Source organism: Callionymus lyra, chromosome 19 (genome assembly GCF_982586985.1).
Source record: "Callionymus lyra chromosome 19, fCalLyr1.hap1.1, whole genome shotgun sequence".
NCBI classification, from domain to species: Eukaryota; Metazoa; Chordata; class Actinopteri; order Syngnathiformes; family Callionymidae; genus Callionymus; species Callionymus lyra.
In genome coordinates, this window is record NC_141836.1 from 18,886,095 (window position 1) to 18,900,927 (window position 14,833).

At 40.9% G+C, this 14,833-nt stretch overlaps 2 protein-coding genes across 3 annotated transcripts; both read right to left on the bottom strand.

The window, feature by feature from the left end:
* Positions 1-792: 792 nt before the first annotated feature.
* LOC148059834 (putative G protein-coupled receptor 173) lies at positions 793-4,305 on the bottom strand. Its single transcript, XM_087781950.1, has 2 exons — positions 3,436-4,305; positions 793-2,720 (listed from the first exon to the last, which is right to left on the bottom strand). The coding sequence occupies exon 2, from the start codon at positions 2,594-2,596 to the stop codon at positions 1,397-1,399; it is 1,200 nt and encodes a 399-aa protein (XP_087638076.1). The 5' UTR covers positions 2,597-2,720; positions 3,436-4,305; the 3' UTR covers positions 793-1,396.
* A 1,985-nt stretch (positions 4,306-6,290) lies between these two features.
* Positions 6,291-13,661, bottom strand: LOC148059835 (uncharacterized). 2 transcript variants are annotated; one of them, XM_087782077.1, is made up of 4 exons: positions 12,630-13,661; positions 10,632-10,678; positions 10,423-10,484; positions 6,291-8,378 (listed from the first exon to the last, which is right to left on the bottom strand). In XM_087782077.1, the coding sequence occupies exons 1-4, from the start codon at positions 13,454-13,456 to the stop codon at positions 7,716-7,718; spliced, it is 1,599 nt and encodes a 532-aa protein (XP_087638203.1). In that variant the 5' UTR covers positions 13,457-13,661; the 3' UTR covers positions 6,291-7,715. The 2 variants fall into 2 exon arrangements, with proteins under 2 accessions (XP_087638203.1, XP_087638202.1); XM_087782076.1 differs by having other exon boundaries at positions 6,291-8,381.
* Between the last annotated feature and the right edge of the window lie 1,172 nt (positions 13,662-14,833).

The window sequence follows — 14,833 nt, forward strand, 5'->3', positions numbered from 1 at the left end:
TGTGTTATCTGCTGCTAAATTTTGTTTCCATCTTTTGCCGTTTCTTGCTAGCTCGACCAATTACAATAGTTTCAGTCAATAGAATATTTAATTTCATTTAAACTTTTCTCTGTCCTAGCTTAGCTTGGTTGAGTGAAGAATTACTTACATAATTCATGGATAATTCCCTGACGTTTGGAAATTTCAACCACTTGTTGATATCTTGGTTTTGTTTGAAATTCAAAACCTGCTATTAATTAATTGACAATGAAATCTTTAAATCAATGAATTTTCCTTGTTTAAATGTATTCCTAGTTCCTTCCATCTGTATTTACATTCTTTAATAAATAAATTTAAATACAAATGCTGTGAAAAGATTAAAATTCCGAAGTATGATCTTAATAGACATTAGATAAATGCAATAATAAATAATAATAAATCAAACTTACAAGGTGGATCCAGGAGGTTACTGGCACACAGTGCTGCTTCACGTAGTACATTCATATTTAAAAAATTGAGTTTCAATCGAGGAGGCCCGTTTAAAGGATCCATTTGATTGATGACTCGATTTTCTTTTGATCTTGAGACCACAGGATGAAACTGTAAATCCATTTTCAATCAACCTCGTTTTTCATCCTTTCCTGTCTATCATTTTCTTTCCTGGACTTTCTTCTAAATGTTACACACACACATACACACAGATGTTATATAAAAACACACAAGCAGAACAGACATTCCTATACAGTCTGTACAATATGAAATTAAGTCATATTTCAAAATAGTGTCATCTGCTTAACATACACCGCTTAGAAATAAAGGTAAAACAGGCATTTTTTTTAATTACACAAAGAGACGCCCAAAGCCGAGTCCAAGGAAACCAAAATATGAATAACATTTTGGAGACTTTTGGGTTCACAACAGCTAATTAAATGAGAAACGAAAAAAGTCCATTTTGATTCTCTCCTTTAAGTAACGCGAAAAAAGGAGTCCAAGGTGGTCATTGAATCTGTCACCCCATTGAATACCGTGAAGTGACTCAGAGGCGGTAGCTCTCCGACACACACTTCTTCTCACATGCATCTTTAAGGAATCGCACCCTCCGAGTGTCTTTGTTTTTGTTCCTCATCTCTGATCTAATATTTCTCAATTAGAATCTGTAGGGCGCGTCCCTCTGAAGTAAGGCAACAATATTTTAACATGGCATCTGTCACACTTACCTGGTGATTGTTTTGGATCTGTCAATAATCATACAGTACGTCATCAGAACCTTTACAGTGAACTTCGAGCTAACATTCTTTCAATTGTAACCGATCCGTTCTGTTGGCAAAAATGTGTTGTGCAAAACAACAAGAGACACTCACTTTTCAACCAAAGGTGCATTACTTCTAATCTTACCCTCGAGAACATTCTCTTGTGATCACATGATGCAGTAGGCCTCATCCTGGGGAAGGTGTTGTTTAGTCCTCCAGTAGGTGGGTAGGTAAGCCCTCAGCACCTTTCTCAGATCCTCGTTGAGCAGGAGACAGAAAATGGGGTTGACCCCGGCCTGGGCGAAGCTCATCCACACCGTGATTGACAGGTAGCGATGGGGGATGATGCAAGACTTGACAAACACTCTCCAGAAGCAGGCCACGATGTAAGGGGCCCAGAGGACCAGGAAGAGCAGGGTGATGGTGTAGAACATCCTGCCCAGCCGCCTCTCGGACTGGACCTCCTCCATCCCCAGCAGCCGCCGGTGCTGATTGTGTAGATTCTGCCTGATGCCCAGCAGAGTAGGTGGCATCGGACCGCGACCAAATCCGGCTATCCAATTGGCCGCCGCTTGACCCGTGGCCCCAGGACCGTGAAAGGTCCAGTTTTGGCTGATGGCCGGCACCAGCTGAACCGGTTTCATCTTGCGATGCCGGTACTCGAAGAGCAGCAGCTTGGCGTAGAAGCCGTGGGTGGCCAGGACCACCACGGCCAGCATGAGCATGAAACCCAGCGTGTCGTTGGTCTTCAGGTAGCGGTGTTCAAAAATGCACTGGTCCTCATCGCGGATGAACTTGTACGTCCCCACGTCGAAGACGGGTGGGAAGGCCATGGCGACGGCGAGAGTCCACACCATGCATATGATGGCGGCACAGGTCCAGATGGTCATGCGCTTGGCATAGAATCGGTGGTGAGCGATGGCAAGGTAGCGGGTGACGGCCACGCAGAAGAGCATGAAGGCAGCGTGAAAGCAGAAGAGCACGGCCATGAACGCCACCACTTTGCAACTCAAGGCACTGTAAGTCCAGGCCGAGCCGTTGTGGACCGAGACCAGCACGAAGGGGAAGCAGGCCGCGGCGCGGACTGCGTCGGCCAGGCACAGATCCAGGAGAAAGAAGTAGGGGGCTTTGTGAAGTGTCCTGTCCCGTAAGACCAGCATCGAGACCAGTAGGTTGCCCACCAGGCTGATGCAAATGATCAGACCCAAAAAGACCAGCTTGAAGTAGGCGGACACATCTGTTGCGGAGATCCCTCCAGTGTGGTCGCTGCTGCTGCTGCTGCTGCCCCCTCGCCCCAGTCCGCTCTGTGACGCCAGCACCGCCAGTAGACTCCCCGGACCGTCGATGGCAAAGCTCTGGTTCGCCATTCTATCCGCCGTCCTCGTGAGGGCCCGCCTTAAACGGAGTTTAAGTGATCCTCCCACAGCTCCCACGACTCTCCGGTCTTTACATGCAGAGACGGCGAGGATCTTTTCCACGTGAAAGACCCGCCTGCGAACAGAGACACCATTTTAACACAATGGGAAAATCTATTCTGGAATCCCTGAAAAAACTGATTTGGTACAGCAACGGATCGGGCATCACAGCCTTCCAGCTCCTTTAAGGCTGGAATCAGAGCAGCAGCTTCTCCAGCAATGCCAGCTCCTTGGCTCTCTCAGTAATTACCTTGCCCGTTGCTAAGATACAACGGCTCACATACTTTGTGCAAGTGTGGGTGTTTGGGTGAATGCAATGGGGGTCTACAGGGGGATGGAGCAGACACGGCAGAACCGACACGGGCATGTCTAACCGACGGAGACGTTGTAAAACGAGCAGAAAAAACATTTGATGCATCTCGGGCCCCGCTGGTGATGAACACTGCGTGATGAATGGTTTCTACATCCCTCAGACGCACACATACAGAGTCAATGTTTCCTCCAGTATATCATGATCTATAACACGATACTGAATATGTTTTTTTTGTTGTTGTACCAGCTCATTTAACAATCCTGGTGGGCCTACAATGAGTGCGGTTGCAGCAAAAAAGAGTGGACTATATATGTTTGACAGCAGGAGCAGCAGCAGCCTCTGCATCCATGACAAACACCTGACCAGGAGGCTGCTGTGTCTGCTAGGCCCTGAAACCTACAGCTGAAGAGAAGGGGGGGAAAAAAACACAGACGAACAGGTGTCAAGCTTGGGCTGACATAGAAAAAAATGATCTTACCTTTCATCCCCTCATTTTCTAGATCTCCTTGGCGAAAACAAGCCAGGAAAAAAGGTCCCTCGTTCGTTTCACTGGAGCCTGACTTGTGATGAAAACACATAATAACGCCCCATGCTCTGTGGTGCTCAAACGACACCTGTTATGCACAGATTCATCGCCAATGTAATAAAGCGGATCATACACCGGGATGGAGGCTCTGCCACATTACAAAAAAAACCAAAAAAAAAAAACCCTCTGCCTCCCTTTTTTCACAGCTTCGTGGATCCGATCATTTGCTCCGAATATGTTGCATCACGTCGAAGACAGAATCCCAGACGAGCGAGAGGAAAAAATATATTTCGCGTGTCCGTTTATCCAAATGATGTCAGATTTCCCAAAAGCTAATAATTCACCGACGGCAGTGAGACAAAAAAAAAGAATAGATCACGCAAATAGATCGTCTTGTTTATCGTCGGAACATTGAGTCCAACACTTGTCTTTTCTCATTCTTCTGTCAGAACCACGCGAGCCCGAGGACAGCTAGGATGCAGTCTTTGTCTCGATCCCCTGCGAAGGTGGGCTACATCTCAATTTGTCCACACAAAAATGCCTCCATGGTGGAATAAATACATGTTTTTCTCCGATGACAAATCCACAGACGACAGCCGGAGACTCACTTCATCGCCCACGCAGTCGACTCACATCACGATCCATCAAATCGGCTGTGAGCAAACAAAATGAAAACATGAAAACGGCAGGAATGGGCGAATTATTCCTGAATAATCCCAATTATGGCTGCTCGCGAGGATGCGACTCGTGCGTTGACGGAGCACTTCGGCTTTTTCCGGAGGGGCGAGCGCTGGAGAGAGAGAGGCCGTGAGGCTGAGCGATGCAGCAGAGAGGACATGGACTTTGGCCCTCATTTAACTGCTCTACCTTTTGCTGTTCACTCGCTTAACCAAGCCCTTTTATACCACAATACTACCTGCATAACATTTCTCACCATACCGACAGATTTGTCATTTTCTCTTTGCTGTTTGGAATATCAGCAGCAGGGCCAGCTCTTGGCATAGGCAACATAAGTGTACTTTGCCAGTCACATTTTGACTCGAGGATAAAAAAACATTTGTCATTTTCCCACTGGTGCCTTCTTTTTGTGTTTTCTGTCTGTCTGTCTGTCTCCCTGTCTGTCTGACTGTCTGTCTGTCTGTCTGTCTGTCTGTCTGTCTGTCTGTCTGTCTATCTATCTATCTATCTATCTATCTATCTATCTATCTATCTATCTATCTATCTATCTATCTATCTATCTATCTATCTATCTATCTATCTATCTATCTATCTATCTATCTATCTATCTATCTATCTATCTATCTATCTATCTATCTATCTATCTATCTATCTATCTATCTATCTATCTATCTATCTGTCTAGCTATCTCTCTCTCTCTATATATATATATATATATATATATATATCTAACTATCTATCTATCTATCTATCTATCTATCTATCTATCTATCCAACTATCTATCTATCTATCTATCTATCTATCTATCTATCTATCTATCTATCTATCTATCTATCTATCTATCTATCTATCTATCTATCTATCTATCTATCTATCTATCTGTCTATCTGTCTGTCTGTCTGTCTGTCTGTCTGTCTGTCTGTCTGTCTGTCTGTCTGTCTGTCTGTCTGTCTGTCTATCTATCTATCTATCTATCTATCTATCTATCTATCTATCTATCTATCTATCTATCTATCTATCTATCTATCTATCTATCTATCTATCTATCTGATTATTTCCTAAATACTTGACAGCTGACAGCGGTAACCTACCAAACATCCACTCAAAAGCAGGATGCAAAAAAAAACGATTTTGCCAGCTTGTTTCATCAATGGTCTCAAGTTTGTTTATACCATTAGATGCTTGGAATGTCATTTGACACTTTAAATGATCCACAATCCTGCAATAAAATAGAACATTCCATGTCTGTTTCCATCTACATCCACTGGTGACCTGGTGCAGGGAAAACAACCTGCAGCTCAGCGCTCAGGACAGTGGAGATGGTCATAGACTTTCGAAGAGTTCCAGCCACCCCCCGAACCGCTCATCCTCAGCAGCTCCACGGTTGACATTCTAGACTTTATACGTCAGCTGGGTACCATCTTCACTGGAGATCTGAAGTGCAAGATGAACATCGGACTCATCATTAAAAAGGCCAAGAAGAGGATGTACTACTTGTCCAACAGTTTTGCTATCCTCTGCTGCAACAGGTTACAGACAAGAACAGACTGCAGCGGTTTATTTGTTCTGCTCAGAAGGTGATTGGCTGCCATCTTCCATTACTGCAGAAGCCAGGAAGTCAAGGCGAGCAGGCAGGATCATAGCTGAACCCTCTCACCCGGGACACCCTGGTCCAACTGCTCCCGTCCGGCAGAAGAGTGAGATCGATAAGGACAAGAACATCATGGTTCACAAACTCTTTTTACCCGTGTATCCAAATCATGAATATTATTTTATTAAATTTCATGTTTTCTTTGTTAATTATTCATTAATTATATGACATTTTATGGCAATGTCTCTAATTCATCTAATTTTATTAAACCTTTTTTATTTAAATCATATTACTTCATTATTTTATTCCGTACTGCCAACACAAAAAAAAAATCCTGTGGTTTGTTTACAACACTGGCAATAATAGTTTCTGATTCTGATTCATGTTGTCTACTGGACCGCCCTCTTGTGGTTAGAATGATAATAGACTCATAGCTTCCTATGCAGAAGTAATGAAAGAAGACCCTGTTGAAGACAAAATATAGTGTGATATCCACATTTATTTGAAACACACTGCAGAAAATAACGTCCAACATTAGACTATTAGACTATTTAGATACTATTTAGGTTTGGTAGCAGGGCGAAACGGAAGACTTGTGCACAGTTTAGTCCCTTCAGCAGCATCTACCATCATCATCATCATCATCATCATCATCAATATCATCAGTCTGTCAATTAATCATTAAGGCATCATTCAAAACCAAATTCACACAAATAAATTCAAATACACATAAAACACCAGACAATACTCCACCATGCGGACACATTGACAGGAAAAGGTGCTGATTCTAGTTTAGATGTGCTTTTATAAAGATGATCATGTGACAAATGTACTCCTATACTGGTGTAAACAACACTGCTCAGTAACAACACATATTTAACATAACATTTGCAGATTAAAAACACATTTAAACGTTTTAGAACTGTAACACGTTATGTATGTGTGTGTGTAGCAATTTGTGTAAACATTGTTGGGTCAACAAATAGGGTATATTTATCCTTTTCAGCGGCATTTAATTGAAATCCCTTTGAGCATTTTTCCTCAGTGGAAATATTGTATCTAATTCAAATTTCACAACAAAAACAAAACAAAATTAAGCCCACTAAGTAGATATCTTCTCGCCAGCATTTAAGGCAATATTTCAGCATTAAAAAAAAGAAAAACAAAACAAAAAATTAATTGATGTTCTCATAGTTTGTAGTTAGTCAAAATACCAACTTATTATTACCTTACTTACTAGTTATCCTGCTGTCATTGCCATGTCCTGTCATTGTGCTTTTTTTGTCTCACTTTCTGGTTTTATTGTGAAACCCTGTTCCCTGTGGATCTTTTGTTCCAGGTTATTTCACCAAGAGATTCAACACTTTTATATATTAAAATATATAAGAGGAAATCATATCAAATTAAATGGTTGCTTCCACTCATATTAAGGCTCATTTTCTTTGTTCCACTTTTCATTAACTCGACAGTTAAAGTTCATCATAACATTTTTCATAATGCCCACTATTCTCAAGATAGTCACTCATTCTTCAGCTTTTCATGAACTCTTCCAACATACACTTCGTTCTCTAGATTTATATCATAATTGTAACGTATTAGAAACCATCGTTTTAAACCAGGGAATCTTAAAATCTTACTACATATTGGTAAAAATGTGAAAAATGGTTTTAACGAATTGGGCTTTACCTGAATAAATGTACTTTTTAAAACTCTTTAACCTAGGATTGAATTCTGAAAAAGCCATTAACCATTTCAACAACGTAGGCCCAGAAGTACAGATTAAACTATCGCCCTTTATTGGGAATATTATTTATTATATATAATATTATTTAGAATGTTTTTCTGGTGAAAATGCAGCTGAGCAAAGGGACATGTGGGAATCACTTGCCTTTCGACGTGTAACGTTTTACAAAACAAGCATCACAGATGGACACAAAAGAAGGCACAGAGCTGCAGTAGGGATCACAGACGATGCAAAACCAAAAGTAGTGCAGTCAGGAAGAGCGTGCTCGGTTCTTGCACCACCGTGGTGAGGAAAATGACTCCCCCCAGCATGTACACGGAGGGCAGGAGATGAATGCTGAAGTAAGACTCTGGTGGGTTCTCGACGATAGCGTGTCGGGTAATTTCAGCCGCATCTTCTTGCCTATTGTCCAGGAGCAAGGTGTGAGGAGGGGGTTCATCAGGGGGCGCGGAGGGACTGTTTTCAATCGACTCAACTTCAGGAAACAAGCGTGTGATGTCATTATAATCGTTTGGGGGTGATTCTTCCGACGCCTCAAATATCTGCATCAAATCTTTTGTCGGAAACACGATACCAATGCTGTCTACGTGTTCATCCACCTCTACTGACGCAACATCAGGAGCCCAGACTTTCTCTTCTCCATCCTGGACATCTTCAGGTGAATTCCCTTCATTGAGACAGGAGCTAGTCGGAGCTGCTGTGAATGTATTCAAATCTGATGTGTGGCTGTTGAACTCACTCGGAAGTTCAAGTGACTGGGCAGAGTCAAGCTTGTTTTCAGGGGTCTCACAATGTCCCTCCGTTGATGCGGACGTCGCACCATCGATAGGTGGAGTTTCCTGGTCAGTCAAAGCGATGGGACGCGACAGGATCTCTTCAACCTGCTGCAACAGGAAGCAGAAAGGGTAGCGATCTGCACATTAGATTTGCAAAAATAAAATCATCTATTAATGCTTTTCTGTTGTCTTACCGACACAGGCTTGGACAGACGCCCTTCAAACCTGAGACTCGGTTCCATTTAATTCAGATCACGTGTAATAAAGGTGATCAGAATATTTCTGCAAGCTTACTTGCAACTTTACTTTTTAATTTATTCATCACTAGTTCATTACCACTTCCTGTACGTATTTTTTTCTTTGTACTTCCTGTTTTAACTGAGGTACAGCTGAAGCCAGTTTGTAATCAACAGCTGCTCATATTTTCAACACGTCTCGACCTGAAGAAAGATGTCAGATCGTCTCAGTATTTACATGAAGGTACATTCTCTTGATCCGTGCATTTATTACTTTTCCCCCCGTCCTCTGCTGTTTGGTGTAACTGTCACATACACTGAATGTTCAAAACTGTACTTTCATTATTTTCTGCAAAATACATTAAGAGAAAATTCAAAACCAAATTTTAATTTGGTTCAAATCAAATGTATATAACATTATGTCACATAATATAAATATTTATTTCCCTCAAATTGACCTTGTCATAGAAAAATATTTAAGGATACTTTTTCAAGTTTCACGTTTTTCACCATTTAAACTTTTTTTTTTTACCTTTTTGACGGTCCCTCACTACAGTATACAATGTGGTCTCTTGGAGAGGATGGTTGTTGTGGTGACCACAACAGTTAAGGGAATAAATATGAGTATTCATCTGTTTTCAATTAGTTAAAAATTTAATCGAAGAATCATCTGGACTCTCCTAACTTTTCTGGCTTTCAAGCTTTTAAGTCGGTCTTGGGCAGACTTTAGTCGATAAATGTAACGCGCCATAATCAAAAGTAGCAAATCCCAATTGCAAACCTTTGAGAGGACTTTTTTATACAGTTTAAAAATGGTTCTTTATCCCACTTTTAGATTATTCATTCAATTCATTCATTCAATTAAGAGGCAAATAGGAAGGAAAATACATTATTTCAAAACAGGGTTTGGCTAAAAAATCTGTAACAAGGATACAATAAAGCAATGCAAGTGCAAAGACAACATAAAACAAAATGCAATGATGTACGAGATTTGTACACATTTATGCAAAAAGCACCTTTATTACATGTATTTTCCTAGCACTTGAAATCATGAATCATAAAAATAATTAGTGAAGTAATGAAGCTTCAAATCAGTAATAAGCAACACATTAATTCACGTGAACAAATGTAAATTATTGATGACTATAGGCGGAAATATGTAGGAAATTAATATGAATTTGGGCATGAAAATGAAAATGACACTCTCATGACATTCCCATTCCCAGTAGTTATATCCAGGAGAAAGATGTGGAAACTATTGTATATTTTCATTCATTAGTTTGTTAAAAATAAATTCTTAACAGGCAGGAATGGACTTGTTAAGATTACGTTATTTGGTCATGTTGTTCCTTACTCTTACCTTATCTTCCTTCCATTGAAAGATGTGTTGAAAACTGTTAGAACGGATATTTCATCTGTTTTATAACATCTAAAAAATATATGAGCCAACATGCAGTACTCCATATTAACCACAAGGCGACGTCACAGATGAAACATAAATTGAGTTGCATGTCAGTGTTCGTCATCACATGTAAAACGGTCAAAGAGTGGTGCAGTCACATGACAGGCATGCATGACAGGACAGTCAGAACCGCCGAGCGAGTCGTGCTCCAGTGATGAGAAGCCGAACGTTACCTAAGTTGCTGCTGAAGCTTCAATGAGCTGTGAACAATATAAACAAGCAAGCCATGGATGTCAGTTTACTCAAGAGTTTCTTATCTTTCTGCACACGTCACAACTTACCTGTCAGATGTGATCATCTATAAAACAGTCTACCATTGGCTCAGTCATTATTCTTAAAGCAGACAGCCGATAAAATGCATAATTACAGTAAATTAATACACATTTGTTGTTGTTTAAGCAGCGATGACTTGAATAGATTTCACTGAGATACTGAGCAACTACAATCTTACCTCCACATCCATCTCTGAATCCATGTCAGCTGGACGTTCAGCAAAAGGTCTGGGTGAAGGTTCTAAACAGAATAAAAAATATAATTAGCAATCTTGTAATGAAAATAATGAGTCACATTTATATTTAAATCGATTTTACAGGTTGAGAAAAATAAAAGCTATAAAGCTACAAATTGTGAGGATATTGTGAGAAGATCTTCCTCCTGTACCTTTTTCTTTTTCCTCTTCATCCTCTGAATCAAAATCATCCACATCACTGCAGTAAAAGAAAGAAGAAAGATGAGTTATCTTGATATATATATCAAAAATACTCACAAACACTTATTTTTACACTCGGATTGTCATTTCTGTCCATCCTCATCAACATTTGTTCAAAGTGCTGACACATGATTGACAAGAGAATTACTAGAAGAAACAGAACTAACAACATCATTGCAAATAAATCACATATGTTCAGTAGTTCTAATATATAATATATAATATCTAACTATTTATATGATGTTTATGTATAGTTGTTGGTGTAAATCAACAAATAAATGTGCCGAAAACAACCCTTTTGAAACGAAAAAATGGACAGTATTAAACAAAGTTGAATGAAGAGATTTGTAATGCTCTTTAGATAAGACACAAAGATCTAATAACTTATTGGTATCCTTTCAATACAAAATGTAAAGTAAAACAAAAATATATATTTATTTTGTTTTAATAAATTTGAGAAAATAGTTTTGAATTCATAACAAAGTATATTCTGGGTTTGAATACAAAACTTCAGAACATTTTTCTTAATTTGCTAAATTAATGGCAGGATAATTTCAAGCAGAGAGCCGTGTGTGGCCCCTGGTCTGGTCTAGCAATTATATCTGAATTGTTTAAATATGACTGATATCGATATTATCTGCAGCATCGATGAGGTTCAATGATCTCATCCCTGCTATACTCTTTTACCACTCGTCATCATGGATGGTTTGTGAAACACTTATTGAAAAGAGTGGTAACTTGACCTGATGCTGCTCAAAGGTTTTAGACAAAAAGGTCAGACATGTGAGCAGCATGTGACTGACACAAATAGAGCGGAGTGCTCGTCATTGACAAGCCTAAAACAAATTATCTCTTGTCTTTTTAAATGTGAATTTATGAATAAAAATTTGAAAATAAACGTTTTACGTGAGGGGGAAAATGTCTAAACACACATTTCAAATCCCATAATGCACTGTAACAATCCCGATCCTATGGTTGGTTAATGCTTCTTTAGCTGATTGACACCCCTCTTTTACAGAGCACCCCACCTCCCATTCACTTTTCTTCTTACTTCCTTGGCTCGAACTTTAAAGGTCAAAGTAAGTGCGAGGGAAATGCCAGGACGGAAAATGACACCAGACCTTCGCCTATTTTGATCATCTCCCCACAACATTAGATGATTAGCATTCTCCGGGGTGTGTTGTGTGCACTTGCTCCTCCTTACTGCTCCATCACTCGTCAGCGGCTTCAGTCAGGAACTCAAAACGAAGCCAGGTCTGTTTTTGTCGTCACTTCATTTACAACTTGTCTCCAAGCCATTAAAAAATCAAGTCAATTTGACTCAACAAAACCTGAGAAGGAATTTAACAGACAAGCAGTAAAAGAGGTGTTTCATAAACATTACATTGTGAGGTGGTTTTACCTTCTTTTAGCATATATTAGTTACTGTAGTAGTAGTAAAGTATTTTCCTTAAATAATGCTATTGCTATAAAAGTTTTGTCCTCGGTATCTTTGTGAATGAGCAGCTTGGCAGAGGTCTGTTCCCTTTCTATTTTGCAGTATTTATTTTCTTTATATTGTTATTGACTTATTTCACTGCCACATATAACAACAATGTGATGTTGCTTGCCAGAAAGTTCAAAAATCTAAGATTTAAATGAATGATGACGTTGATATTATGAGATATAAAGCTGTTTGAGCAAGCTAAGGAAAGGAAAATATGAACCCAACAACTATAGCTGACATCAAAGTAAAAGGTATTTAACTGGAGTTTGGTGAAGGAGACTTCCTGTTAAAGACAGTTTGGTAAGTATGCATTTAGTTTGACCCAGATGGCCACTTGTTGGATTGAGTTTGACAACCTCTGGTTTATGGCGTGAGCTATCCCTTTGGATTTTTGGAGTTTGCTTGTGGCACATCTGTTGGTCCAGATCATCTGTTTGCGAAAAAAGGTGTATTCAAAAGTTACCTGTAGGCCTTTGGGGGTCTCAAAATCCCCTTTATCTGTTCCACATGTGTATTTGATTGTTTGGCATCTTCCTCGTAGGTCAGATGAAGGGTCACAGTGTAATTCAAGGAGGAGTTATTGGCCCAGAAGTCCCCATCTGAGGTCTCATAGCGAATCACAAACTCTATCCGAGAGCCATGAGTGGTAAAAGGGGCCGCGAAAGACATTTTGAAGGAGAATTGGTCAGTGTCCCCATCACAGGATCCGTCGACATACTCGGCCGGGTGGTCGAAGTATGTGGTCCAGCTGTCCATGGTGGACCTGATGTAAACTGCTTTGTTGAAGGAGATGTTCAACACTCTCACGGTTCCAGTGAAGGCCAGAGGCTCACCATCCACGGTGGAAAGCTTCTCCAGCTCCACTTTATTGGTGTGCACAGCCTGTAGCAGGGAGCTGCTGGAGGGCGAGATGAACTCTGGGTGCACGTTATAAGTCGGGACCAGGTCTGGCCTGCGGTACTTCGCCTGCTCCTCGTCCCATCTCTCGCTCTCATCGTCTGAGTCGAACGCCACGAACTCCTTCACGTCCACCAGCTCTCCCCCCGTCGTGTCCGCGAACGACACCCGTTTCCCCGCAGAGAGCGCCCGGTGGATGCGCATGTACTCGGCGGTCTCGTCGTGGATGGAGGACCCCCTCTTCCTGGGCACCGGGGAGCATCTCGGGATCAGACGCACGTTCTCCTCCTCATCCTCCTCATCCTCCTCATCCTCCTCCTCAGGATCGGATGCCTTGGCTGGTTTGATGGTGGTGAAGAGGTTCTCCTGACCAGGGATAGTTAGGAACGACATGATGTCTGAGGTGCGCGCACGGCGTCCGCAGGTGAGCGCGCATGTGTGGGTCCAACAGTCGCAGAAATGGCTCCCAAATGGATCCAGAGCGACACCCCCTCTGGCTCTCAATGCCAACCTATGGCGTTAAATGTCACCCGTCCGTCCTTCGCTGCCAGCCCTTGTGATCCCCTGGTTGACATGTATTTTTGCATCGCAGTGATGCCAGGAGTCTAATTTTAGCTGTGACCCACCAGCACCCATGCCCCAAATCTACGTGTGAAGTTGGTATAGTCCTGAAGCGCCCCCCCCCCCCTTTCTCTTTGGTACAGGCTGGACAAACGCCCACAATGTTATATTAAGGTTAAGGACGTTGACGTGATTCAGTTTTCCATTTCTAGTCAGGGGCGACAGAATTAGATAATGACACGAATAAACACGAAACATATACATTTAATTTATCCATTAAAATAAAGCATTTGAATTGAATTGCAATATATTGTTGTAATTAAAAGGTGGTGTGATAAGTTTAACCATTGACATTTAATTTCCCCAGGAGGGCCCATCATTTATACAGTGGTGGTTCTGAGGGGGCATCGAGGAAAAATCATCATCAGAATCAGAAACGTTTATTTCCAGTGTTGTCAACAATTATTCACTTCAGGGGCAAAGACTCTTCTCAAAAAACGTAAAAAGCCTAAAACATAAAAAAACCCATAAACATGTAATTAATAAAGGTAAGTAAGTAATGGCCACAAAGCACTTTAACAATCAAAAACAATACACAGTTAAAATATTAAAAATAAAAGACCAAGACACATAAGACAAACACAGGAGTCCCAGAAATTCAAGGAAAAGTCTGCACAAATAAAAATGTCTTAAGATGTTTCTTGAAGGAGTCAGTAGATCCATCAAACACAGAGGGAGAGGAAGATCGTTCCAAAGCTTAGGAGCAACAGCCTGTAAGGATGTATCTCCTCTGGTCCGGTAGTGTATTCAGGAACCATCTGTAGATTCTGATCCACAGACCTCAGAGCCCGAGCTGGGGTGTAAGGCTGGATCAGATCAGTGATGTAAGGAAGAGACTGACCATGAATAGATCTGAAAGTAAGAACCAGAATTCTAAAATTGATCCTGAAAGAAACTGGCAGCCAGTGAAGAGTATTAAATATAAATTGTGTGGGAGGTGGGGGGTCTTTTTTGAGACAAAACTAAAAATGTATGCACTGAGTCTCATATAGAGTGCATCTTATTAGGGCGAATATGTTTCTAGGTCATATGTATTTTACTTTATAATATGAATGTGTGTTTAATGGTAATACAGTAACACCGAATATATATGGCTCATCACGTCTATATGAAAACACTAATAATAAACTATGGAGAATCTTCACATGT

Coding starts and splice junctions, on each gene's coding strand:
- LOC148059835 (XM_087782076.1), bottom strand. CDS start 13,456: ATGTCGTTCCTAACTATCCCTGGTCAGGAGAACCTCTTCACCACCATC. Junction 10,679..12,629: donor AGACCCCCAAAGGCCTACAG/GTAACTTTTGAA, acceptor CTTTTACTGCAG/TGATGTGGATGATTTTGATT. Junction 10,485..10,631: donor TGAAGAGGAAAAAGAAAAAG/GTACAGGAGGAA, acceptor TATTCTGTTTAG/AACCTTCACCCAGACCTTTT.
- LOC148059834 (XM_087781950.1), bottom strand. CDS start 2,596: ATGGCGAACCAGAGCTTTGCCATCGACGGTCCGGGGAGTCTACTGGCG.